Source organism: Neomonachus schauinslandi, chromosome 15, assembly GCF_002201575.2.
Source record: "Neomonachus schauinslandi chromosome 15, ASM220157v2, whole genome shotgun sequence".
NCBI classification, from domain to species: Eukaryota; Metazoa; Chordata; class Mammalia; order Carnivora; family Phocidae; genus Neomonachus; species Neomonachus schauinslandi.
Window position 1 is genome coordinate 13279935 of NC_058417.1, and position 26199 is coordinate 13306133.

General features: G+C 46.1%; 1 protein-coding gene across 1 annotated transcript in view; it reads right to left on the bottom strand.

Moving 5' to 3' along the window:
* The window catches only part of ITGAE (integrin subunit alpha E), a 38561-nt gene extending 12732 nt beyond the window's left edge, over positions 1-25829 (bottom strand). Inside the window, 21 exon segments of the mRNA XM_044921809.1 lie at positions 386-493; positions 580-643; positions 1119-1196; positions 1870-1949; positions 2486-2584; positions 3926-4058; positions 7713-7786; positions 9383-9511; positions 10699-10865; positions 11653-11783; positions 13146-13276; positions 14065-14289; positions 14905-15002; positions 15005-15045; positions 15399-15484; positions 15486-15541; positions 16145-16280; positions 17042-17109; positions 17602-17752; positions 18319-18472; positions 25795-25829. Coding sequence (XP_044777744.1) covers positions 386-493; positions 580-643; positions 1119-1196; positions 1870-1949; positions 2486-2584; positions 3926-4058; positions 7713-7786; positions 9383-9511; positions 10699-10865; positions 11653-11783; positions 13146-13276; positions 14065-14289; positions 14905-15002; positions 15005-15045; positions 15399-15484; positions 15486-15541; positions 16145-16280; positions 17042-17109; positions 17602-17752; positions 18319-18472; positions 25795-25829 — 2244 coding nt within the window.
* Positions 25830-26199: the final 370 nt, after the last annotated feature.

Sequence of the window (26199 nt, forward strand, 5' to 3'; positions counted from 1 at the left end):
ACTGGAGGGAGGAAAGGAAGATGGTAAATGAATAGGGAGAAGTGCAAGAAATAGCTCACGTTTATCAAGCTTATTTGCCAGTCACAAAGAGAAGCAGAATTTATCAGTTTTTCAAAGGGAAAATACATGTCTCCATGGGTATTAAAAAGGTTTGATTTTTTTGCTTATTTTTCATCAAGGGAAGGAAAACTGGAATGTTGCTTTAAGAGCTGAATGGTTGATATTTCTTGTGAACATGACTGGCAATTTACTCCTGATGTGTTCCCAAGTTAACTAAACTTGTTTTTACTCCTTTCCTAGAATTCTAGTTTTATACCTTTTAGAATCCACAGTCATTCTGGAAAGAGACGTGATCGTGATAAAAAAACAAAACACCTCTAAGTACCTGAATCTTTGTCACGTTTTTCACTCTTATAAATTGGAGAGCTTGTAATTTGATTGGAACACAAATTTGCAGCTGGAATACAGCTCCAAACAGATTTTCTCCATGTATCTACAAAATAAAATCAAGAGAGTAGGAAATCAAAACTGGTGTTGTTTTGCCACCTGTAACTGCAATAATAAGCATTAAGCACTTACATTGAAGAGGAATTCTTTGTAGACAGAAAGCCCCTGGCTTGTGTTCATGTACATCACTGAAGGTCTGCAAATGAGAGGATATTTGCTAGGCCTCCAGGCCCCCTTCTTTCAAATGAGCCTGAATGCTACCACTTGGATACACTAGGACAGAGGGCACCATATCCTTAAGAATCAAAGCGGAATATCAAAATGTAAAGTGGTAGGGCAGTTCAGATCAGGTAGAATATTTGAATTCTGTGTATTTGGGCTGGTTCTGTGTCTAACTGTTATTCCTTGGTGGCCTTTTCTCCTTCCTTCCTTCCCAATCCCGCAGCTCCTCTCTTCCCTCCTTAGCATTATGTCAGTAACCTTTAGTATTAAGACCAGTTGGCACTGCGCCCCCTTTGATTACTACTGTGGGGTTTCTAGGACCCAACTGTTCTTGCCCTAGGGATCAGTGGGAGCCTGGGTTTTAAGCAGCCTCCTGTCAGAGATGAGGAATGCCCACATCCACCCTGACCACCTGAAGCTGCAGGTGTTGGCCCCTTGGAAGTACTTACTTAGGGAGAACTGCAATGAAGGCATGCTTGAATTGAAGGCTGTGGCTCTGTGTGACTGAAGACTTTTTGTCATTGAAACTAGGAAATAAGAATGTCAGTTCACAGCACACCCACTGTGTATACCGCTGCTTATATACCTTGGCTTCTCAGGGTCAGGGAGGGTCAGATAAGAAAAAACACTTGGAGATAAGTAATTAGAGTGCAGAGGACTTGCTAGAAGACCATACTTGGAGAAACACTGATTTAAAAAGGGTTTCTCGACCTTGACAATAATATTTTTTGTGAGAGGCCATCTTACATACGCTATGGTGTTTAGCAGCATCCCTGGCCTCTACCCACTAGATACCAGAAGCATTCCCTCACCCCACAAGTTGTGGCAACCAAAAATGTTTTTAGGCATTGCCCCCGAAGGGCAGAATCATCCGCGTTTGAGAACCTTTCCCCAAAACTATACCCATACCCTACCCCTGAAACAGAAGTTTCACAGGTGACCGAGCTTGTCCAAGTTAAATGAACCAGGAATAGAACTTACGTCCAAGGCTCATTTACCAGACTATAGCATAGTTTTGCTTTGTGTGTCAATAAAAGGACATTTTGAGTAACTCTGATAACAAGTAGGGAAGCCAAGTCACCGCAGCCACACAGATTCCTTCTGTGGTTTCACTGAGGCTCTCCCCGGGCAGTGACCGAGCCGAAGCTCACACACGCACATGGGAGGGAGCCTTCTTCCGGGGCCACAGGCACTACTTACTTGGTGACTGTCACAGTGATGTTGGCTGTCCTGTTTGGAAAGGCATTCTCCTCTAGCTGCCAAACTACTGAAAAGTTTGCCTATTAAAAAAAAAAAAAAAAAGGTCGCTTGGTTCTTCTCTAGCACTCGCAGTTCAAACTGCTTCTTACTAACTAAACACACTGGGAAACCACTCTTAATGCCTCACATTTTAGCCCAGCGTCCTTGCACATCCATTAGTCCACATACGCCTTGCAATGTCCATAAGGAGTAAGCAGGGTGCACAGCATTATTCCCCTTTTACAGTTGAGGGAACCACTTCAGAGCTTCCCCACAGCACAAAGACCATCAGTGGCAGATGAGGGACTCACTCACAACTAATAACTTTGGGCCTGCTGCTCTTCCCATACTACTCCCAGCTTCACTCTGCTGTATGGGCTGAGGCAACAGTCTGTGGCTACATCCCCCACCCCACCACTCCCCACTTTGAGAGCAAACTTGGCAGCTCTAAGCTCTGCTGTGGATTGACTGCAGGAAAGGGAAATGTGGAGACCACAGCTGAGATTCAAATGAGACTGGGATGTAGGAGACACCACCTCCACGTAAGTGAGAAGAGTCCGCCAACCCAAACACTCACAGACAACCTCTTGAGTATAGGGTGACCAATCTTGCAGTTCATGACCAGCACAGAAGCATTTGGCTTAGGGTCATCACACTGCATGTCTGGAGAAGAAGGCTGTTAACACAGAGAAGACACTGTTCTTAAAGAGCAAGAAAGGAAGCAGTTTCCTGATACCAATTCGACAAACATTCACTGATTTTCTACATGCCAGACATCTGCCAGGAGCCTTGGGACACAAATCAGACTTGGTTTCTGTCTTCCTCCCAAGCTGGGCAGAAGGGATCAATGGTAGGTAGTTGAGGAATTTAAATACAAGCCCTAAGGACTGGTTCTGTAAAAGGTACAAGGAAAAACAGTATCAAAAGAAGTGAAATCCAACTAGGAGGAATCTGTGAAGTCTTCAGGGGAAGGAGACATTTGAACTGGGCAAACTTGTCATACTGACTCCTTACAGTGAGGAAGACTGCACTGTGGTGTCTCACCAAACAAAAGCAAAGACAGTTATTAAAGGATGCCGGGGAAGGGTGGAGTTCAGGTGATACAGAAGCAAAGCAGAGTTCTTTTTTGTTGTTGTTGTTTTTTAAGATTTTATGTATTTATTTGACAGAGAGAGACACAGCGAGAGAGGGAACACAAGCAGGGGGAGTGGGAGAGGGAGGAGCAGGCTTCCCGCTGAGCAGGGAGCCCGATGCAGGGCTCGATCCCAGGACCCTGGGATCATGACCTGAGCCGAGGGCAGACGCCCAACGACTGAGCCATCTAGGTGACCCTAGGAAAGCAGAGTTCTGATGCGCTCTATGTAAAGCAGGGCTGTGTGTAAAAGGGTCCATCAACATCAGGTCTGGACCCAGGGACCCATTCCCTCGGAAACTCTTAGGGAGTTGTAAAGTTGTGTCCAGAAATGCTTTATCTGAAGCTCTGCCGCCCCCAGATGGAAATGAGACTGCTTCTCTTCAAAGGGACTTATATTCTCTAGTCCAGTGAAATGGTTTCATAATTACAGATAGAACTTCAAGCAGCCAAGTTTTCTGATTGCCTACGATTTTAGAGAACATTTCTCAGGGTTACAATACTTCACAGCCGCAGGATATCCTTGGGAGAAACAGTTTCCTGTTATCTTGCGGCTAGCTTCCAGTCTGTGACCCCAGGCTCACCAGGGGCCGGGCCGACTCTTACTTTCCCAGTGCAGGCTCATGTGTGAGTCTTTCCCTCCCAGAACCCTGGTCAAGAAAGGGTGACTGCCGAACAGCCACACTGCAGGTGCTGTAGGCAGGGAACAGCGCGCCCGGACTCACAGCACAGCGTGTGGTTGGACTGGAGGGAATTCATCTCATTAACAATCATTTATTGGATGGACCAGGATGAGCCTGGAGGCAGGGAGACCAGTTAGGAGGTTGCCATAAAAAAGCAGGTATGCAGGGAGGGAAGGCCTTGAGTGGCATGTTTCATCGTTACCTTTTGTATCCTCTTAAACTGGAGGTTTCTGGGGTAATTCAAACTCATGGTCGTCATGTAGGAATCTTCCCCAGAGTTAGTTAGGTTAATGTTCATAGTCAGCTCCTTTGTGAGACCCACCACCAATTCCTGCCTGCACAGTGTAAGCAAAAAAGGTACATGTTACCAGTTTATTTAATCTGTAAAAACCTCAATGCAGTACAATAGAACATCCTTAACTAGCTCCTTAAATTGCCTGATGGATACATTTAGCCTAGATTTTCTTTCCCTCGACATAAGCAATTGCCTGGACAAGCACACCCACCTCGGTTGCTGTGTGAGAGGGTGTTAATAGCTACCATGGTGCTCACTATGTGGCAGGGACTGTGCTAAATGCTTCACATCCTGAAGTAATCCTCGTAATGCCCCTATAAAATAGTATGCTTACTCTCCATTGCATAGAAAAGGAAACAGAAGCCAAGAGAGTCTAACTAATTTGCCTCAGGTCTAGCATTCTCAAAAGAGGGTTGGGAAAATCATATTTAAATCCTCTTTCTGGGACGCCTGGGTGGCTCAGTCGTTAGGCGTCTGCCTTCGCTTCAGGTCATGATCCCAGGGTCCTGGGATTGAGCCCTGCATCGGGCTCCTTGCTCAGCGGGAAGCCTGCTTCTCCCTCTGCCTCTGACCCTTCCCCGCTTGTGCTCTCTCTCACTCTCTCTCTTTCAAATAAAATAAAATCTTAAAAAAAATAAATCCTCTTTCTACTACCAATTCACCGCAACCCTAGGCAAGATACTTCATTCTCCCAAGTTCATACATTTCACATATACTTATGGAGTACTTTCCCTGTGCCAGATACTCTGCTCAGTACTGGAGATTAGTGGTGTATGAGACAGATACTGTCCCTGCCTCTTTCTTGGCCTCAGCTTTCCCATCCACAAAATCATTCAGGCCCTTCCAATTTAAAGACTGGTTTAAAACAGTCTGTTCAGACAGGAGGAGAGAAGACTTGGGGATTTGTGAGAGCTTCCTTCAGTCCCCTGAGGGCTGCGGGCCCCAGAGTATAAAACCACTATCCACCACTGAGATCTACAGAAAAACATATTAGCAATGCAAAGAAAATCTCCTAACCATCTGAAATGTTCAAAAACAGGATATGAAGCTTCGGGAAGCAATGTGACATGTGTTTTCCTGTTATATTGTTTTTGTTTTATCACAGCTGAGAAGAGGATAGATTGACTGGTGGGAGAGAGGGGGCAGAGATTGCTAGAGCCTGCTGTGTATGGAAATCCGTTCGAGAGATGGCAAATGCCTGTGTAAGATAGTAGTAATGGGGACAGAGGCAAGGGCTTGAAGCCAGATACGGTAAGGCCACACTTGCAACCAGAGCAACAGAAAGAGGGATCAAGGATGAGTCCTGAATTTTCACCTTGGATAACCAAGCGGTGCTATTCATGAGGGAGAGAATATGGAGGAAGACCAGAGGGTGGCAGCCGACCACAGGAGTTCAGTCAGGGCATATAATGAGAGATGCCTATGGCATAACAAGGTAGAGATGTTGAAACAGCAGTTGGATATACTGTTCTAGAGCCCAGGAAAGAGATCTGGGAGCCACTGGAATATTTCACAGGGGTTCTTAACTTGAGGGCCAGGGACAGTTTCAGAGGGCCCCAAGTGCAAACACTTATGTATGCACATGTGATCTTATAGGGAGGAGGGCCTGTAGTTTTCCTTAGGCTCTTTAGGAGATCTGTATCCACAAAAATGTGGAAAACACTGGGCGCCTGGGTGGCTCAGTCGTTAAGCGTCTGCCTTCGGCTCAGGTCATGATCCCAGGGTCCTGGGATCGAGTCCCACATCGGGCTCCCTGCTCGGCAGGAAGCCTGCTTCTCCCTCTCCCACTCCCGCTGCTTGTGTTCCTGCTCTCACTATCTCTGTCTCTGTCAAATAAATAAATAAAATCTTTTAAAAAAAAATGTGGAAAACACTGAAATATTTGGATGCTAAGGATTAGACTCAATCATGCTTTTGAAAAAAAAGAAGAGACTGATTACTATTTACACTAGGGGGCGACGTAGGGCCAGTTGTGTGTGTATATATCGCAAGGAGTTGGCTGCGAGAGAAGTTCTGGGCTGTAATCAATTCCCATTGGAAACAGCAGCATCTGTTTATCAGGCTGGATTCCAAAGCACTCAAAAGCCTTCAATTGGATCCTCAGTAATCGAGATGGGCTAAGCCATCCACAAGTCCTACAGATGTCTATGAAAAGGCTGACCAGGACTCAGGCAACAGCGTTCTTCCCCACAGATGCCTACTCTGGCCAACAGGCCATCGGTACCATGCTCCGTATACAGCACTAGTAGCCAGGGAGGGTATTTTAAAACCATCACGTGTCCAAAGCCAAACTCCTTATCTCTTCCTCCCCACACTGCCCTCCAAAATCATTCTTCTAAAGGCTTCTTTCCCCAATTCAGTTCTTGGCATTGCCTTTATTCTGGAATTCAGTGTGATCCAACAGAACTTTTGCAGTAATGGAAATAGTCTATATCTGTGCTGTTCAAGATCACCAGCCATATGTGGGTGTTGAGCACTTGAAATGTGCCTAGTTCACCTGAGGAACTAAAATTTAATTATACTTAATTTTAATTAAATAGCCAAATGTGACTAGTAGCTACTGTACTGGACAGCAAAGTTCTAGATGCACAGGACGAAATGATGGAGGCTGCCTTAGACCCTTCTCTTTCTCTCACTCCCCACATCTAATCTGTCATCAAATCTTGTGGGCTTTAACTTCAAAATATAACCACCTTCAACTGCTACCACTGTGGCCCGAGTCACCATCGCTTCCACCTGAATTATAATAGATCCTTACCATCTCCCTGCTTACATCTTTGCTCCTGCAGTTTACATACAACACAGCAGCAAGAATGAGCCTGTTAAAATGCAAGATCCTGTCATTCCTGTGGCTTCCTAGTTCACAGTAAAAGCTCTTATGCAGGGCCTCAGAAGCCCTGAATAACCGTGCTCCCTGCCCTGACATTACCTCTCCCTTCCTCATTCAACTGCATCCACACTGGTGTCCTGGCCATTCCTCCCACCTCCAGCCATGCTTCTATCTCAGGGCATTTGCAGTTGCTCTTCCTGCAGACACCCACAGAGTTCATTCCTCAACCTCCTCCTGTGTGTACCAAATCATCACCTCAGTGAGCCCTTTCCTGACCATTCTAAAACTGCAACCCACCCCTCCCCAGAACTTTTTCCCACCTTCCCTGCCTTTTATTCATAGCACATCTCATCAATATAAAATTCACCTATTATCTTCTCCACCTAAAACACCAGGAGGGCAAGAATTTTTGTCTATGTTGTTTGCTGATGCATCTTCAGCATGTAGAGTGCTTGGCACAGAGGATATGCTCCATAAATATTTAATGAATTAGTTAAGTAATTTGGTTAAGAGGTGAGCCAAGGAAGAGGCTACCTCTAACTGAGGTAGTCCTAGGAGCAAGAAACACTGGGTTATGAAAATAGCATTATTCAGGGTGTCAGGAGACCTGGGTTCAAGTCCACCAAATGACCACTGTGACTCCACACAGTCCTTCAACTACTGAGTCTGTTCCCTAATCTATACAACAGGAATACAAATCTCTTGCCTCCCTCATGGTGTGGCTGTGGACCCAATGAGATAATAAATGCAAAGCCCTTTATAGGCCACCCCATGAGGATGGGTCAGTTTTGATGAGGGTTTTGCCCAGGTACACCTTCAGAAGGAAGTTAATTGCAGAAACTATGATGACTGGATCCAACTCACTGAGAGGTAGTGGTGGCCAACTGTAACTCAGCAACACAGAACAACTTATTCTTGCAATTCTTCTCATAGGGCAGCTGTAACCAAACAGAGAGAAGCAGGGGTCAGTCCAGGGACACCACCATCCCCAGTAGCTTCTCCTTAGGACACACTTATCCTTCCTTAGACTCTGAGAAGTACAGGTACACAGAAGTGGAGGCTGATAGGCTGGGGTTGTGCCCATATGGCCAAGAGAGCTGTGACTGACATTCCTTGACCTGTCAGGGGTAGGGAGTGTGCTTTTGGTCTTACAGGTACACCATGACTCAGGCCTGGTCAAGGTAAAAAATGGGGTGACCTTCATGGAATGGTAGGGGTGCCTGTCACATTTATGTCATGTGAATTAAGCAGCAGTGTTCACAACTCACTAATCTGAACATTTGGGAGAGGAAAACCTAAGTGAAGAGAAGCTTCCTTAGTCCTTTTAAAAGTAGAGACAGGAACAGCAGGGGCAGGAATGGGGTACAGCTAATCACATATTATCAGGTCCAGTCCCCATGACCAGTCTTCCCCGTAGGTAAAATATTCCCCTTATAATCTTGCCTACACTAAAACAAACTAATTTGGAAGGTTACATAGGGCCCAATACACTATTTATAAGTTTAAAACAACATTTCTTGCCTAAAATAATCAAGATGACAATCTTCACTCGTAGGGAGGCTGATTCTCCCGCTTCCTGGGCAGGTGAGCAATAGAAACAGTTACCTTGATTATGTTACTCTCTTTCTATTCACTATTTGTGATTGATTCATTGGATAGTGGCCAAAATTTGAGCCAAAGAATTATATAATTTAATTTATATAGAGCATTGTTGTAAGAATATTAGACAGTCATGAGTGTCCTGTGATTACCTGGAAATACACTTATGCTACCTGAAGCTTTTCTGTGCCAGTATGAACTGCTTTTGGCTTCTTCTTTTTCTTTTTGGAGATGCAATTCATTCCAGCTGACTGTAATTATTACTTCAAATGCTCATGTTGTCACTTTGATCTTGCTGAGTTTTCTATATGCTGTAAGAACCTCTAAATGAAGACTGACAGAATACCGTGGGGGCCAGGGCCTAGGTGGGAACCAAATCACCTTAGATATCAAAGAATCAGGAAATCTGACTGTTTATTTCATCCTCTTATTTCCCTCAGTTATGAGAGAAGTTTCTTGTGACATTACCTGCTTGTTAGGGTACAGGTTTTGTAGGCCAGACATTCAGCCTGAAGGCTGTGGTCAGGACCTGGGTCAGCAGATGCACTAAAGGGCATCCTGTCTACAGCACAGAGCAGGTTAGCTCTAGTCTGGGCCCCACACAGGACCCCCATCACACCAGGAACCCTACCACACCTCATCAGAGACCCTTGCCAAGTTGGACAACATATTCCTATGCATCATTAAATATGTAGCAAGCACGTTTTCTGTGAACATGAAGGAACTAAACTTGCATGTGATTTGGAGACTTGTATTACCCACCAGTAAGGCCCTGGGCAAATTAACACCATCTTAGGAACTCAGTTTCCCCATTTAAACAGCAGGGGGCCCAAATACTGTCTGAGGGCCCTCCTAACTTTAACATTCTTTAAAGTTAGAGGAGCAGGTGCTTCTTCGGGTGTGGCTCCCAGGAGATTCTCGTGTAGCTGAGTCACCTGGAAGATGGCGAAGGGCTTAGTGTAGAAGTCCAAAACAGGGTGGGGATGGTCCCTCTGGCCCTCCGAGGTCTGGAGTTGGTAGCTGACGCTGACACTGATGTTGGAGAAGCAGTCCTCCTCACAGAGCTACAGAGTTACCAAGTAATGCAGGGTCAGAGTGGGGGACAAGATGACAAGGAGAATACTTTTAATTATAAAGTAGTCATAATAAGAAACAATGAAAGTGGTGAGTCGGAAGTTGTAAGCCTCTTCCAAATAAGCCAAGCTGAAGGGAAACTTCCTTCAGCCAAGCTGCCTAGAGCTGTGGAAAAATCTCACTTGATCTGCTATGGCCTCAGGCCGGACAACTCCTGATGGTTCCCATCCCAAACCCAAAGGGATTTTGGCCATCAGGAGTTTAAAACCAATTTGAATTTTTTGGAGGGCAAATGGATGCCACAGAAGGGAAGAATCATGGTCACATCTGTGTTTATAAAGATCTTTCTCAAAGCAGCCTACAGGACATATTAGAAACGTACAAGCTGAACATAAGGAGATTACGTAGGGTGCCATTGGCCATTCTCCTTAAGTGAGCCTTTCAGCCACGGTAGGAGCTTTGAACACCCGAGAGTTAGTGAGCCTGATTCCTGCGTGGAAAATGGAGCTTTCATTGAAGGAAGGCATAGACTTGCTAGAAACTCTCTCATAATCCAATTAACACTCTGAACAGACATAGGAACACATGTGTAGGCAGAAGCATAATTTACGAGTTTACTGGCATAAATGATCCTTCTAGGTCCTTCTAGGCCCCGTCAGGCTCTGAATGCTGACAAATACATTTCTTTTATGTCTCTAGGCACCTTTGTCAGGAGTAAGCCTTTGTAAATGATAACTTTTGTCTTAATCTCTACTTTCTCGTTCAATTTTTCTGATGTTTATTCATATAAAGGGACTCAGCCCCACTGCTACTGCCAGGTGTGCTTTCAGGAACTCAATCCTTCAGTGGCCCCACTGCTACTACCACGTGAGGTGGGGGACCTCTGTTATTCCTGATTGGTTACCAAGAAAAATGGCAGACAGTTGAGCATTTCCCTTTGTGTCGAGCTTCTGGGAAGCTCAGAGGTACAGTAAATGTTCAATTTCAGCAGATTTCTTTACTCTGGAGTTCTAGTACAATTAACTCCGTCTCTCATGCCATTATGTGGTTCTTGATCTATTAGGATTATATAAACTGCCTAGTTTGTTTTGGGTCTATACCCTTCATTGCATGCACCTCAAATCTTTTCTCAACAACACACACTCCTCTGGACTTTCTTCTAAACTCCTCCACTCACCTCTCCCTCTGTGGGAATGAGCAGGAGGGACTCACAAAGCCGGGACACACCGCCATCCCACTCCTTAAGGTGGCTCTGACAAATTCTCTTGTCTGAACACTGCAGCCTCTTCCTCTGCTTCACCACGTCCACATCCACCGTGAAGTTTAGGAGTGTCTCTCTGAAGCCTGGGAATGAAGGCCAGAACCTCATGATGAGGCTGGAGTGGGTAAGCCTTAGACAAAGCGTCCCTCGCCTGCCTGCAGTTCCTTATGAGCCCCTCCTGCGTGGTGTCCCCACCTAGTCCCTTGTGCTGGATTCCTGAGTTTCTTCATTTCGGAAGTACTTTTCTCATGGTCTTCTGGCACCTGGCTAGGGTCCCCCAGTGGCCCAGTCCCAAACCCATGCTCAAGGCCGAGTCAGTCTTCCCTTAGGGGAAGGAGGGCTCAGAGAAGAGGCTATGAGTGAAGGAGAAAGGGAGGAGGAAGAATAATCAGAAGATGGGAGAGAAACCATAGAGTAAAACCCAAGGATAGCAGAGCTGGAAGCACCTTCAGACCACCTGGACCAGCTCCCTTACTGCACAGAATAGAAGAGATGGGAGATGGAGGCATGGCTGCTTTTTTCTGAGTGTGCTTTCAAGAACTCAATCCTTCAACCTTGAGGAAGAGACCCAAAGCCCCTCTTCCCAGCAGGGATCAGATAAATGCATTCATAGTATGGATTTAATAGCAGACCACCCTTTTCTGGGTCACTTCCCATTAAACAGAACCTAATGTCAAAGGAACTCAGCTCTAAAAGAGGGATTTCAAAAAAAAAAAAAAAGAGGGATTTCAAGTACCAGGACTTCATAACACTCCCTATACCCCTCCCCCGGCAGGCCTCTTTTCCTGTCCCCTACTGAAGCCAACAGGGAAGGCCCAAACCGGGGGGGGGGGGGGGGGGGGGGGGCCGGTCAGTTAGGCTGCCTGTTACCTGACTTAGCAGCTGTGGTCATAGGGCTGATTTCAAAACACAAACATGCATTCACACTGCTGTTGAAGCCAATGGGCAGTGCCTTGGGGGTGAAGGTCATGGACACCTTCAGGTAAACCACAGGTCTTGAGCTAAACGAGACAGCAAAGAGAACTATGATAAATGACTGTAAGATTTCAGCGCTTGGCTCATTCATTCATTCAATGAATATTTATTGAACATCTCCAATATACCAAGTGTTGTTCTGCATCTTCGGGATAGAGTAGGGAAAGAGACGAGTCCCTTCTCTAGTGGGAAAACAGACAATAAGCAAATAAGAAGAAACTATGTACAGGTAATGCTATGATAATAAAATAGGATAAGGTAATAGAGATTGGGGGCTACTTAGGTTGGGTGATCAGGGCTGGCCTCACTGATGAGACATTTGAGATGTGTTAACTAGAGCTGAAGATAAGGGGAACCTCACTCCCAGCGGAAAGTACAGCTAGTACAAAGGGCGTGTGGCAGCAATGAGCTTGATTGGTTTGAGGAACACAGAGGTCAGCATGACTGGAGCACAGTTAGTGAGACAGAGCGTAGTAAGAGGAGATGGGGATGGAGGGATGGGCAGGGCCAGGCCATGGAGAGGGTGGGCCACTGTAAGGAATTTGGATGTTCCTCTCTAAGTGGGAGCTGTTGAGGGGTTTTAAGCAGCAGAATAAAGGGATTACTCTGGCAGCTGCGTGGAGAATGGAGCACGGGGAGTGGGGGCAAGGAAGAATGCATAGCAATGGTGGTAGTGAGAGATGACAGCGTCTTGTACTGGGAGGCATCTTGAAGACAAAGCCAACAAAATCTTGTTAATGGGGTGGCAGAAGAAGGAAAGAGGAACAAAGGATGATTCCTGGGTTTTTGTCCTGAACAAATGGTGCCATTTACTGAGCTGGGAAGCGTGGGGAAGGGCAGGTTGGGAGAATGAGAAATGGGTGAGAATATGAGGCCCACTTTTAGACATTTTAACTTTGAGATGCCTGACAGTAACAGCCAAGAGGGGTGTTGGATAGACGGCCAAGTCTGGAGCTCAGTGGAGGGCACGGGGCAGATAGGTGCTTTGCCAGAGTCTTTACCGCCATGGGATTTGATAATTTACTTAGGGATGGAGCATAGAAGCTCTGAAATTCATATCATCATCAAGATAATAGCCTTCACTGACCACTGTACCAAATACTTTGCAAAGATTCTCTCAATCTTCATAACTCTGTGGGGTAGATGCTAGTGTTATTCCCATTTATAGATGAGAAAATTGGGACTCAGAATACAGTAACTTGCCCAAGGGCACATGGTTAATTGAGAGCCGAGGTTCAAAGCCAGACGCACAGATTCCAGAGCTGATGCCCTTAACAAACACATTTACTCCCTCCCATCAGTTCCTGGTGTCTTCATGGGGTCACTGAAGGCAGGGCAACTAGGTGAGGCTGGGACTTGGGACCACAGAAGGCAGGGCGAACCCCTACCGGAGCACAGCTGCCCGGCCCAGAGTGCCCACAGTGATGTCAGCAAGGTGGTCACCGGTCAGATCGAAGCCACCAGCCACTGACATGCCGAAGTAGTGGAGTCCTGAGGCGACCGCTGCGGCTTTGATCCGCTGTGGAGGGAGAAACACAAGGCATGGAGGAGGGGAAGGGGAGTCCTTTTGGGTTTTATTCAAATCAGCATGATCAGCTTTGGTCCCCACCCCAGGGAGCCCTCAGCTGAGGAACTGAAAAAAGAAGGGCAAGGTTTCCCAGGGGTAGTGGCATTTGACTGGAGCCCTGGATGGGGAGAGACAGGAGCCAGGCCGGGGGTGGGGAGGGAGACAGAATCATTAGGACATGACTGGGGGATGAGTGGACGGGGTCCAGAGGAGCGGTAGGTCTGGGCGAAGAGGATGCTTTGGGTTAGGCAGCATGAGACGGAGATGCCTGGGGGGCCATCCAGTGAGGTGTTCAGGAGGCAGCTAGACAGAAGTTAGGAGAGAAACTGTGGTCTGAGGTGGGTAAAAGTGCCCACAAAATATGTAACATGAGAGGCTGGCAATGGAGTCCTGGGGCATGAGAGTTAAGGCATGGAGGAGGTGGGTGGGGGACAGGAGCCAGAGAAGGGACAGAAGGAGAGGAAGGAGAATCTGAGGGAGGTCCATGGTCGGGAATGCCAGAAAAGGGAGATTCAGCTCAGGAAATAGACAGATGTTGCCACAACCTCTTACCCCACTGGAAGTGTCTGGGGTGAGGCCCTGGCCTGGAACCTCTGAGGGACTTCTGTGCTTCACTGGGCACTCCTGACCCCTTGGGACCTGCCTGACACTTAGAACTGGAGCTGGCTTGGGCTCAGGCCATCACATAGAGGGGAGGTCAGAATCCCAGAGCAGAGGCTGAAGAAAGCCCTGCAGGTTACCTGAGAGGGGCTAGTTGAAAGGCCATCCTGGCGTCCATTGTAGATGTACACGCTGCCGAAGCTGATGCCATCAACTGCCTCAAAACCCTCCAGGGGGGCCCCAATGGCCACATCTGCGAGGTTATCCTGACTGATATCCCCTATTGTTGCCATGGCAAAGCCAAATCGGGCATTAATGAATCCAGGGTGCCCACTCAGAGTGCATGCCAAGGAGAAGGAACCATTCTGTAAAGCAAAGAGGCAGCTTAGCCCTCAAGAAAGGGATGCAGGGTGCACACCCATGCCACCCCAGGAGGCATGTTCATTGGACTTGTTTCTGATTCTCTAGTAGGGAGGCTGAGGCTCAGAAAAGACAACGGACCTCCCCAAGGTTACACAGTGAGTGAGTGATAAAGCTGGGATCCTCCTGCCTTGCAGTTCAGGACCCAGAGCCTGCCCCCTCTGTTCCCACAGTTACGGGTACTGGACTGGCAATTGGGAGGCCTGGGTTCTAGTCTTGGCTCGACCACACACTTGCTATGTAAACTTGAGCTAATCTCAACATTGTTGAGCCTCAGCTTCCTGAGATCAAGTGAGATCATAGACAAAACATGCTTTGTCAACTGTGCAGATCTGTGGGATATTATCATCATCAACATGAGATGATGGGGTGAGGAGAGTGAGAAAACAGAGTACGGGAGGAAAGGTGATGGTGCCCCATTGGCCACCATCCACCCTGAGCACCTCCCCATCGCTGTCCTTCCATGCAAGACAGGACCAGGGTGCTCCCAACATCCATCACATCCGCACCAGGCTGAGCAGCCACAACCCCAGTGAGCCTGCAAAGACGGAGACTCCCACCTGCTCGTTCAGATGGTACACATAGACTCTGCCTTCCTCTCTGTGAACGTGGTAGAATGGAGCCGCCACCAGCAGGAGGTCCGTGGTCCCATCCATGTCAATGTCCACAGGGCACAGCTCAGAGCCAAAATAGGATCCCATCTAGAGCCCAGGAGGAACTCAGCGCACAAGGGTGCCGGGGAGGCCTCCCCGATACCCCTCAGCAAGGCCAGATCCCTGCTCCTGCTCTTCCTGACTGCCAGTGTGGGTCATTCCAGATCAACGTGCTCACCAGAGTAACAAGGAAGCCTGGGTGAGCGGCTATACCCCCTGCAATGGGGGAAGCCCGCTGACAATCAGACATGCAGAGCTGGGGCAATGGCACTGCATTCTGCCTGAGTTCTGTCCAGGCTGAGTTACCATAATGCACTGTGTGCCTGAAGCCTGTCCCATTCCCTCCAGGGCCGCTAGATCCTCCCTCCGTGATAACAGGGGCACCCTTCTCCAGCAGGTACCTGCTCTCCCTCCAGCACTGGCACGAAGTTGGTCTCTCTGCCCTGCTTCTGGAGCTCAAACACGGCCCCCCGCTGCTTGTACCGTGGAGCCCCCGCCACATAGGAGAGGCCACAGGCCTTATGCAGTAGGGCCACTGCGTAACCTGGGACAAGGGGGTTGGTGGTGGTTGTGGTTGGGAGCTCCCAGTGGGCCACTCCTTTGACCCCCCCCCCCACTTTCCCAACCAGTCTGTCAAAGTAGCCTGGGCAGGGGGGCAGATTTGAAGAAACTATCTTTCTCATCCTTTTAAAAATTGTCATCAGGGAGTGCTCGCACTTACCCACTGTGGCTTGTCACACACATGTGCCCCACCACACAGAAGTGATATGCACCCATTATCATATATAGAGCTTCATTCAAACTATACTCCTCCACACACATTCACCACCCACGTTCATCACACACACAGTATATGAGGACCAGGGAGAGGGGTGAAGGGTCACTCGCCACTACTCTTAATGGTGAGGCCCTGCCTCCTCAGGTAGCCGCCCAGGGCCACCCTGAGCTTCAGTACTGACGAGGCCCTGTCCTCATCCAGAAGGCCCTAATTCTCAGCCTCAGGGTCCCTAACCAAGGCCTATTGCTCAGTCCATGTGACTGACCAGAGCCTGCCCTAACTAGGAAGCCTCATGCAGTCTGATGCCCAGCCTCAGTGTCCCCCTCTAGGCCCCGCCCTCACTCAGGTGGTCTCTAGGCCCCGCCTCACCTAGATAGCTGTACTGCGCATTCTTGGTATCCGCCACAGTCTGGTTCAGGAAGCGACCCCGGCGGCTGTGCATGTCGTAGAGCAGTGCGCCCCCCGACCAGTTAAAGGCCCCGACGGCACCGAGCAGCACCTGCCCCTACAGGGGAGGAGCGTTGGAGGCCATCTGAGAGGGAGGGACCCGGGCCAGCCATGGCGAGGGTGGGGGTACGGGGAGCCAGGGAGGGGGTGGAGGGCACGTTCACGTTCAGTGATCACTGACCACCTGGCTAGAAACGCAGGAGGAAGGTAAGACGGGCAAAAACTCGGTTCCTGCCTTGTACCCATGACCGTATCAGGACAACTGTCCCTCCAGTACCAGTCACCCCCAGGACAGAAATCTGACCCAGGCCCCAGATGTTGAGCATTAAAACAAAGTAGGATTGAACAAGACAGAGTTCATGTCCTACTGTACAGGGTGCCTGGCACACAAGGCCCACCTGTGTTGAGCAATTTGCTAACCATAATTCCACGTCCGTGCAAGGCTGGTGTCCTCACCACGCCTGCATCTTTTCCCCATCGCGAGGAACAGTGCCTCTGGTGAGGACAAGTATGAAACTCGGTAGGCAAGTGACCCAAGCTGTGTTAGTAGTGCATATTAAGGGGGAACCGCTCCATCCCTGGGCACACAGAACAAAATGACCTCCTGTAATAAACATGGCCATTCTTTCATCTACTTCAAAGGTCCAGATTAGGGCAAGCAAGTACGAGTGTTTCCCTTTATCCTAAAAGGGCTGGTTCAGAGGCCTCATTACAGGAGGGCAGAGCCCTACACTGTGAGCCAGGGGTCCCCAAGTCCCTGGGTGTCCCTGGGGCGCCTCCTCTACGGTAAGCGTGCCTGGTGTTGAGTTGGCCACATACCTTATCCAGGATCTGGGCACTGAACCCGACCTGTGCCAGCTGGTAGTGGAGGGCCTCTCCAACCATGCCTAGAAGCCAAGAAGTCAGTGAGACACTGCTGTGGGCTGAGGTGAAGGGAGAAACCAAGTCAGGTAAGGGCCCAGTTTGACCTCATACCCAGAGGGAACGGCATTCAGAATAATGGGACATACACCGGGCTGAGAGTGGAAACCTGGTCCTGCTTTAGTAACTACTGGCAGAGTAAGCTTGGGCAGCTCACTCCCGCTTTCTGGGCCTCAGTTTCCTCATCTGTGAGTTCCTGAGAGTGGGATCCGTGCTCCAGTCATCCTTCTTTCTCCAGCATCAGAAGCTTCTCATCAGAACTTCAGGGGACTCTGGGGAAGTGAGGAGGCCTGGGGGGACTTCAGGGGGACCATCTTTGTAGAAATGGGACAGCTGAGGCTCAGAAAAGTCAGGGGAGTTGCCCAGAGAGCCATATGGAGGTAGGACAGGAGTGGGGCCAGAGCACAGGGCTTGGCCTCCTGCCAGATACTGAGAGGACTGCCCCGCCGAGCCCTCACCTTCCATCTGAATTATATTCTGCTGCAGTCTGCTCAGCAGTCCATCCAGGGCTGTATAGTTGGTCACCTTGAAGGCATATCTGTCATCGGGGTCTGAGGCGATCAGCTTCAATTCACTGTAGGTCTTATTATTCTCAAATGCCTTTCCCACCTGCACAGGGGCCCTCGGTCAGTGGATCAGGACCACGAGAGCAGGCTGGATCCCAGGCCCAGGGAGAGGGCTGAACCCCTCTGCTGGCCTTCAGGGCCCTCCACCCCCTGCCTCCGTTCCCTGTTCCCTGTTCTCCTGCACACACTCCTTCCTTCTCACACCAGGCTCATTCTCCCATGCTGTGCCCTTTGCCTGCAGAGCCCTTCCCACCTCCCCTGCACCCTAGACCAGCTCCTCCTATTTGTTCTCCAAGACTCAGCTCAGCACCATCTCCTCCAGGAACCTTCCCTGATGTCCTTCCTTTGGGATCCCTGAGTGTCCACTGCTCTTCCCATCACTGCTGGGCAAGTGAGCTGTGACCACCACTGGGAAACGAGCCCTCTGTGGGAAGACCCAGTATGGAATGGGGGAAGTTCAGGACATAGGGACTGGGAGTAGTTGGTGAGTGTCTGTGAATAGAGCAAGGCTTGAATGAGCTGTTTACAGAAGCCCCTATCAGGAACCCTGGCTCCTCCCCACCCCAGGCTGCACAGGGTCAGGAGGTGCCCCCCACTCTTGGCTCTTACCCCAATGGCAAAGCGCTCAACACCTTGCATCTTTGGGGAATTGATGACAGTAGTGAGGTTGAGTGGGTCCTCAAATATGTCCCCATCGGTGAGTACCACCATGACCTTGGATGCATTTTTTCTGGAGCCGTGGCTTGGTGTGAAGATGTTGTCTCTAAGTAAGGGACAGTAAATGAAGAGGAGAACTTTGCCAGAGGGATACTGAGCTCTGGGGAAATTTTATTCACTGACCTGTTTTAGAATTAGAGAGGATTAAGGAGCCCTCCAAAATGGGGAACAAAAATCCAAAGAGCCCCCCTTTGGCATACAGCAGGGCCAGGTGGAGGGGAGGCTGTGACACACCTTGCCCCTCACCTCCTCCCATAGAAAGGTTCTGGATAGCACTTCAGTCTACTCTCGTGAATAATAATGATATTAATAATAGTGGCTAATATTTACATAGTACTTATGTGCCAGGCACTGTTGTAAGCACTGGACATATTTTAACCCATTTAATCCTCACAAAATCCTATAAGACAAGTACTATTATTATTCTCATTTTATTTAAGTAATTAATTTATTATTTATTTTCAGAGAGAGAGTGTGCACTCAGGGGTAGGGGCAGAGGGAGAGGGAATCTGAAGCAGACTCCATGCTGAGCACAGAGCCTGACACGGGGCTCGATCTCAGGACCAAGAGTCGGTCCCTCAATCAACTGAGCCACCCAGATGCTCCTATTTATTCTCATCTTAAAAGTGAGGCATCGGTTGGTGGGAATGCAAGCTGGTGCAGCCACTCTGGAAAACTGTATGGAGGTTCCTCAAAAAGTTGAAAATAGAACTACCATATGATCCAGCAATTGCACTACTGGGTATTTACCCCAAAGATACAAAAGTAGGGACCCGAAGGGGTACGTGCACCCCGATGTTTATAGCAGCAATGTCCACAATAGCCAAACTGTGGAAAGAGCCAAGATGTCCATCGACAGATGAATGGATAACGAAGATGTGGTATATATATACAATGGAATATTATGCAGCCATCAAAAGGAATGAGATCTTGCCATTTACAACAAGGTGGATGGAATTGGAGGGTATTTTGCTGAACGAAATAAGTCAATCAGAGAAAGACATGTATCCTATGACCTCACTGATATGAGGAATTCTTAATCTCAGGAAACAAACTGAGGGTTGCTGGAGTGGGGGGTGGGGTGGGAGGGATGGAGTGGCTGGGTGATAGACATTGGGGAGGGTATGGGCTATGGTGAGCGCTGTGAATTGTGCAAAACTGTTGAATCACAGACCTGTACCTCTGAAACAAATAATACATTATATGTTAAAAAAAAAAAAAGAAGAAGAAGAAGATAGCAGGAAGGGAAGAAGGAAGGGGGAGAAATCAGAGGGGAAGATGAAGCATGAGAGCCTATGGACTCTGAGAAACAAACTGAGGGTTCTAGAGGGGAGGGGGGTGGTGGATGGGTTGGCCTGGTGGTGGGTATTAAAGAGGGCATGTACTGCATGGAGCACTGGGTGTTATACGCAAACAATCATGGAATACTACATCAAAAACTAATAATGTAATGTATGGTGATTAACATAACATCATAATTTTAAAAAGGACCATGTTCAACTCTACACAATAAAATTATGTAAGTAAAAAAAAAAAACAAAATTAAGCAATGCACTTCTAAGTAATCTGGGACCAAAAATGAAATCACAATGGAAATTTTTAAATATTTTGAGCTAAATGAGAATTAAGATATGAGAAATCAAAACTTGTGGGAAACAGTTAAAACAGTGCTTAGAAGAAATGTACAGCCTTAAGGGCATACGTTAAAAAAGAAGAAAGGGGAAAACTCTTATCTAAGCTTCCTTCTCAAAAAGGTAAAAGAATAGCAAATCAAACCCAAAGAAAGTCCAGGAAGGAATAAAGATATGAGCATATATCAACGAAACAGAAAACTCACTTACAGTAGAGAAAATCAACAAAGCTAAAGTTTGTGTTTTAAAGATTTTATTTTATTAATTGACAGAAAGAGAGACAGCGAGAGAGGGAACACAAGCAGGGGGAGTGGGAGAGGGAGAAGCAGGCTTCCCGCCAAGCAGGGAGCCCGATGCGGGGCTCGATCCCAGGACCCTGGGATCATGACCTGAGCCGAAGGCAGTCGCTTAACCAACTGAGCCACCCAGCTGCCCCTAAAGTTTGTGTTCTAAAAAGGTTAATAAAGCTGATAAACCCCTAGAAACACTGATCAAGAAAAAAAAGAGAACACACAAATTACCAATATGAATGAAAAAGAGGACATCAGAATGGATCCTAAGACATTTAAGAAATAATAAGAGGATAGTATATACAATTTTATGCCACTACGCTTCACAATTTTGTTGAAATAGGCAAATTCCTTGAAATAAAGATTTACCAAAACTGATGAAAAAAGTGCAAACTGAATAATCTTTATCAAAGAAATTAAATTGATTATTAAAAACCTTAGGAAGAATTCCAAGCACAGATGGCTTTACAGCAAACTCTTCCAAACATTTAAAGAAGAAATAGCCGGGCGCCTGGGTGGCTCAGTCGTTAAGCGTCTGCCTTCGGCTCAGGTCATGATCCCAGGGTCCTGGGATTGAGCCCCACATCGGGCTCCCTGCTCGGCGGGAAGTCTGCTTCTCCCTCTCCCACTCCCCCTGCTTGTGTTCCCTCTCTCGCTGTGTCTCTCTGTCAAATAAATAAATAAAATCTTTTAAAGAAGAAATAGCAATCTTACACAAACTGTTCCAGAGAACAGGATTGAGAGAATACTTATCAATCATCTTATGGGGTCAGAATAACATTGATCTTAAAACCTGACAAGAGCAAAGATTTAAAAAACAAACAAACAAAAATCAGAAAAAAACCTGACAGGAGCAATACAAGGAAGGACAATTGATCTCTCTCTTGGACATAGATGTAGAAATCCTAGGCAAAATATTAGCAAATCAAATCTGGTGACATATAAAAAGCATAATATATTATAACAAGTTGAGTTTATTTCAGGAATGGAAGGGTGGTATGACATTTGATAATAACTGATTTATCACATTAACAGGGAAAAAAGGAAAAAAATCATATGATCCTTATGATAGATGCAGGAAAAAGGCATGATAAAATCTCATACTGGGGGCGCCTGGGTGGCTCAGTTGGTTAAGCGACTGCCTTCGGCTCAGGTCATGATCCTGGAGTCCCGGGATCGAGTCCCGCATCGGGCTTCCTGCTCAGCAGGGAGTCTGCTTCTCCCTCTGACCCTCCTCCCTCTCATATGCTCTCTCTCTCTCTCGTTCTCACTCTCTCAAATAAATAAATAAAATCTTAAAAAAAATAAAATAAATAAAATAAAATCTCATACTGGTCTGTGATAAAAAATCACAGTAAACCAGAATAGAAGGAATTTCCTTAATCTGATCAAGAATATCCACAAAAAACCTTCAGCACACATCATTCTTATTGCTGAGTTGCTGAAAGCTTTCCCTAAAATCAGGAATGAGACAAGGATGATCACTCTCACCACCTTTTGTTTGTTTAAAGTTTTATTTATTTATTTATTTGACAGAGAGAGAGAGAGACAGCGAGAGAGAGAACACAAGCAGAGGGAGTGGGAGAGGGAGAAGCAAGCCTCCTGCTAAGCAGGGAGCCCAATGCGGGGCTCAATCCCAGGACCCTGGGATCATGACCTGAGCTGAAGGCAGATGCTTAACGACTGAGCCACCCAGGCACCCCCACTCTCGCCACTTTTACTCAACATTTTACCAGCGGACTTAGATCAATAAGAAAAAAAGATTGCCGTAAAGATTAAAAAGGAAAAAATAAAACTGCCATTACTTGCTGATTAAATGATTAAGTAGACTGAGAAATCCAACAGATTCACAGCCAAACACTGAGAATTAACAAGAGCCTTTAGCAAGGTTTCTGGATATAGAAGCAATATACAAAGAAACGCTGTACTTCTATATGCCGCCAATGATCAAATAAAGAATGAACAATTTTTAAAGATGCTATTAGCAAAAGACAGAAAAATCAAATGCTTAAAAATAAGTCTAACTAAAAACATGCAAAACCTCTATGCTGAAAACTATAAAAGATTAGGAGAGATTAAAGATCTAAATAGATGAAGGAATAGATCATGTTCATGAATGGAAGACTCAATATTGTTGTCAGTTATCACTATACTGATCTATAGCTACAATAGAATCCTAATCAAAATCCCAGCAAATTACTGGGCGGGGGGGTGAGATATGTTAACAAGCCAATTTAAAAATTTATAGGAAATTGCATAGGGCAAGAATAGTCAGTCACTCTTAAGGGAGAATAACAAACTTGTAGGACTTGGTAATCAAGACATTACAAAGTTATAGTTAAGACAGAATTATACTAGCACAGGGCAGGCAGACCAATGGAACAGAGAGTCCAAACACATATGATCACCTATTTTATGACAAAGGTGACAGTGAAGAACAGTGAGGAAAGGATTTTTTATTTTTATTTTTTTTAAGATTTTATTTATTTAATTATTTGAGAGACAGAGAGCGAGAGAGAACACAAGCGGCAGGAGGGTCAGAGGGAGCAGCAGACTCCCTGCTGAGCAGGGAGCCCGACGCAGGACTTGATCCCAGGACCCTGGGACCATGACCTGAGCCAAAGGCAGACGCTTAACCGACTGAGCCACCCAGGCACCCAAGAATAATTTTTTAAATGGTGCTGGGTCACTTGGATATCAATATTGAAAAAAAAAATTAATCTTGACTATTCTCACCCAGTATCTCTCTCTCACACACACACACACACATACACACATTCCTGATGGGTTGAAATGTGGATTTGGATGGACTGATTTTGAAAAATGAAACAATAACATTTTTAAGAGAAAACAGAGGACCCTGGGGTGGACAAATATTTTTTAAACAGGACACAAAAAGCACTAACCATAAAGGAAAGAACTGATAAACTGAACTTCATTAAACTCAAGAACTTCTGTTTATCAAAAGACACCATTAAGAGAATAAAGAGGCAAGCCACAGAGTGAGAGAAGATATTTGCAACACAAATATCTGAGAAAAGACTTATATCAGAATTTGTACAAAATTCCTACAGCTCAATAAGAAAGAGGTATGTAAAAAAGGACATTTCACAAGAAATTATCCAAATGGCTAGTAATCAAATAAGAAGGCACTCAGTAGACTTCAGAGAAAGGCAAATTAGAACCACCATATAATATCACTATACAACTACCAGAATGGCTAAAATGAAAAAGATAATACCAAGTGTTGACAATGATTTGGAGCAAGTAGAGCTCTCAAATACTGCTGGTAAGAATATAAGTCAGTACAACCTCTTCAGAAAACCCATTTGGGTGTATCACTAGAGCAGAGCGTATGTATAACTTATGGCCCAGCAATTCTGTTCTTAGGCATATCACCAGCAGAAGTGTGTTTATATGTCCACAAAAAGACATGTACAAGAATGTTCATAGCCTCACTATTCATAACTCCAAATTGGAACAACCCAAATATCCATCCAGAGTAGAAAGGATAAGCTGTGAATAGTCACCAATGGAATACTCCACAGCAGTGAAAATAACCTACAACAAGGTGGTTGGATTTCATAAACACAATGTTGGGTCAAAGGCTAGGAACAAAACAGACCATACTGTATAATTCCATTTATACTAAATTTAAAACAGGCCAAATAAACTATGGTATTAGAACTTAGGAGAGTTGTGACTTAGGTTCCTCATTGTATCAGTCTGTTTTGACAATAATGATATGTAAGAAACAACTGCAAAACCTCAGTGGCACATAACAATAAACATTTATAAAAAAAAAAAAGAAGAACTTAGGAGAGTGGTTACCCTTGGGGATAAGGTAATGAATGACTAGAGGGAGTAACAAAGGGTACTTCTGGGCTGTTGGTCATATTCTGTGTCTTGAAATGGGTACAAGTTACATGGATTTGATTTAATTTGAAAAGTCACTAATCTGAATTTTATTGTGTAATTCAAAGAAGTTTACATTAAAGTATAATTGCAAGTTTCTGAAACACATTGAATATATAAAAATTCTATAAGTTAATAATAATATTTAAGAGAGAAGAAAAAATCCTCCAAAACAAATCAAAACACTGCATTGGTTAGCATTGGAAGTAATGAGGGCACCATCCCCTTACTCTAAAAGTTGTTTATTGGGCGCCTGGGTGGCTCAGTTGGTTAAGCGACTGCCTTCGGCTCAGGTCATGATCCTGGAGTCCCGGGATCGAGTCCTGCATCAGGCTCCCTGCTTGGCAGGGAGTCTGCTTCTCCCTCTGACCCTCCCCTCTCTCATTTTCTCTCTCTCAAATAAATAAATAAAATCTTTAAAAAAATAATAAAATAAAATAAAAAAATAAAAGTTGTTTATTAAAGAGAAAATACTAACTAATTTTCTTATCTTTCCTATATAAATTGCATTTCAGGGTCACCAAATAGTCCTAGGTGATGTGGGCAGAGTAATAGAATCATAAAAACACAATTTTGCAAGCCACTGTACAATAATGAATTCAGGCCACAATCATCAATGCATGAAACTACTAGAAGAAAATTTGATAGAAAACTTTACAATTAGACTGACACCCCCTGAACCCACTAGTCAATCTTAACGTCCCCAAGAATGGGTCTTCGGACATATGTGCCTTGGAGTGTGACACCATAGGAAGGTTACAGGAGTCCCAGACTCTGCATTTTCAACAAGCTCCCAAGTGATGCCCATGCTGCTGATCCTCAGACCACATTTTGAGTAGCATGCCTTTAAAATACTTTGGCAAAAGAAACAAAAAGGGGAAGTGAGATATATCTAGGAAGTATGGCAAAATCCCCACAATAGTTTAGAGTATGCATGCCAAAAAAGTTTCACTGAACTTAATGAAGTCATTAGCACTAACATTCAGGTTTTGGGAAATTCAGAGGATAAAAAGACAAACTGCACCAAAAGGAAGCAAACACACAAATCTTGAATGAAGCTGTTCTACAAGACAAGTGACCAAGCTCTGCAGTAAAGCAAAGACTTGAAAAAGACACACAAACCAAGAAATAGGCAAGGGGGCCACTCTAGACTAAGAGAGGCACAGCAACCAAATGTAATGTGGACCTTGTTTGGATCTCGGCTCAAAAAAACTTATTGTTAAAAAAAGATAAATTGAGATAGGAAGATTTGAATATGGACACCCCAAAATTATTGTTAACTTTGTTAGGTGATAAAAACATTGTGGAGTCTGCGCTCAGGGTGGAGTCTGCTTAAGATTCTCTCTCCCTCTCCCTCTGCCCCTCACGGCTCTGCCCTCTCTCTCTAAAATAAATGAACAAATCTTTAAAAAAATAAAGAGTAAGGAGTAGCAATTTCTTGCAAGGGGTGACTGGGAGGCTTTCTCTCTGTGTTCTACTGTGTAACTGACAGACAAGGTTTGAAACCCCTGAGATAAGTCCAGTCTCCTCACCTAGGCATCTGTGGTATCTCCCCGCCTAGCACCATGCCCCCTCTGCCAGGTCTGCCCTCAGCTGCGTCAAGCTCCTCTATACCCCTCTCCCTGAACACCATCCACAGACCTCCCACTTTGGGCCTTTGCCCAAGCAGATCCCCCTGACCAGCATGCCCTCCTTGCTCTCATGTCTGCCCCATCCTCTGGGGCCCTGCTCAGGCACTCCCTGCTCCAGGAGCTACTTCAGACTCTCAGCCAGACTAACTCACTGGTCCCTGATCCCCCCACCCCTTCCCCACATCCTGCAGTGTGTCTAGCTCTAAATCCTGTCTAGGTCAGAGTGATCTGTGATTAAGTCGGTCTCCCCCAAAATGTGATCTAATCTGAGTCATCTGTGACACCCCTCCCCCTCAACCACAAAGC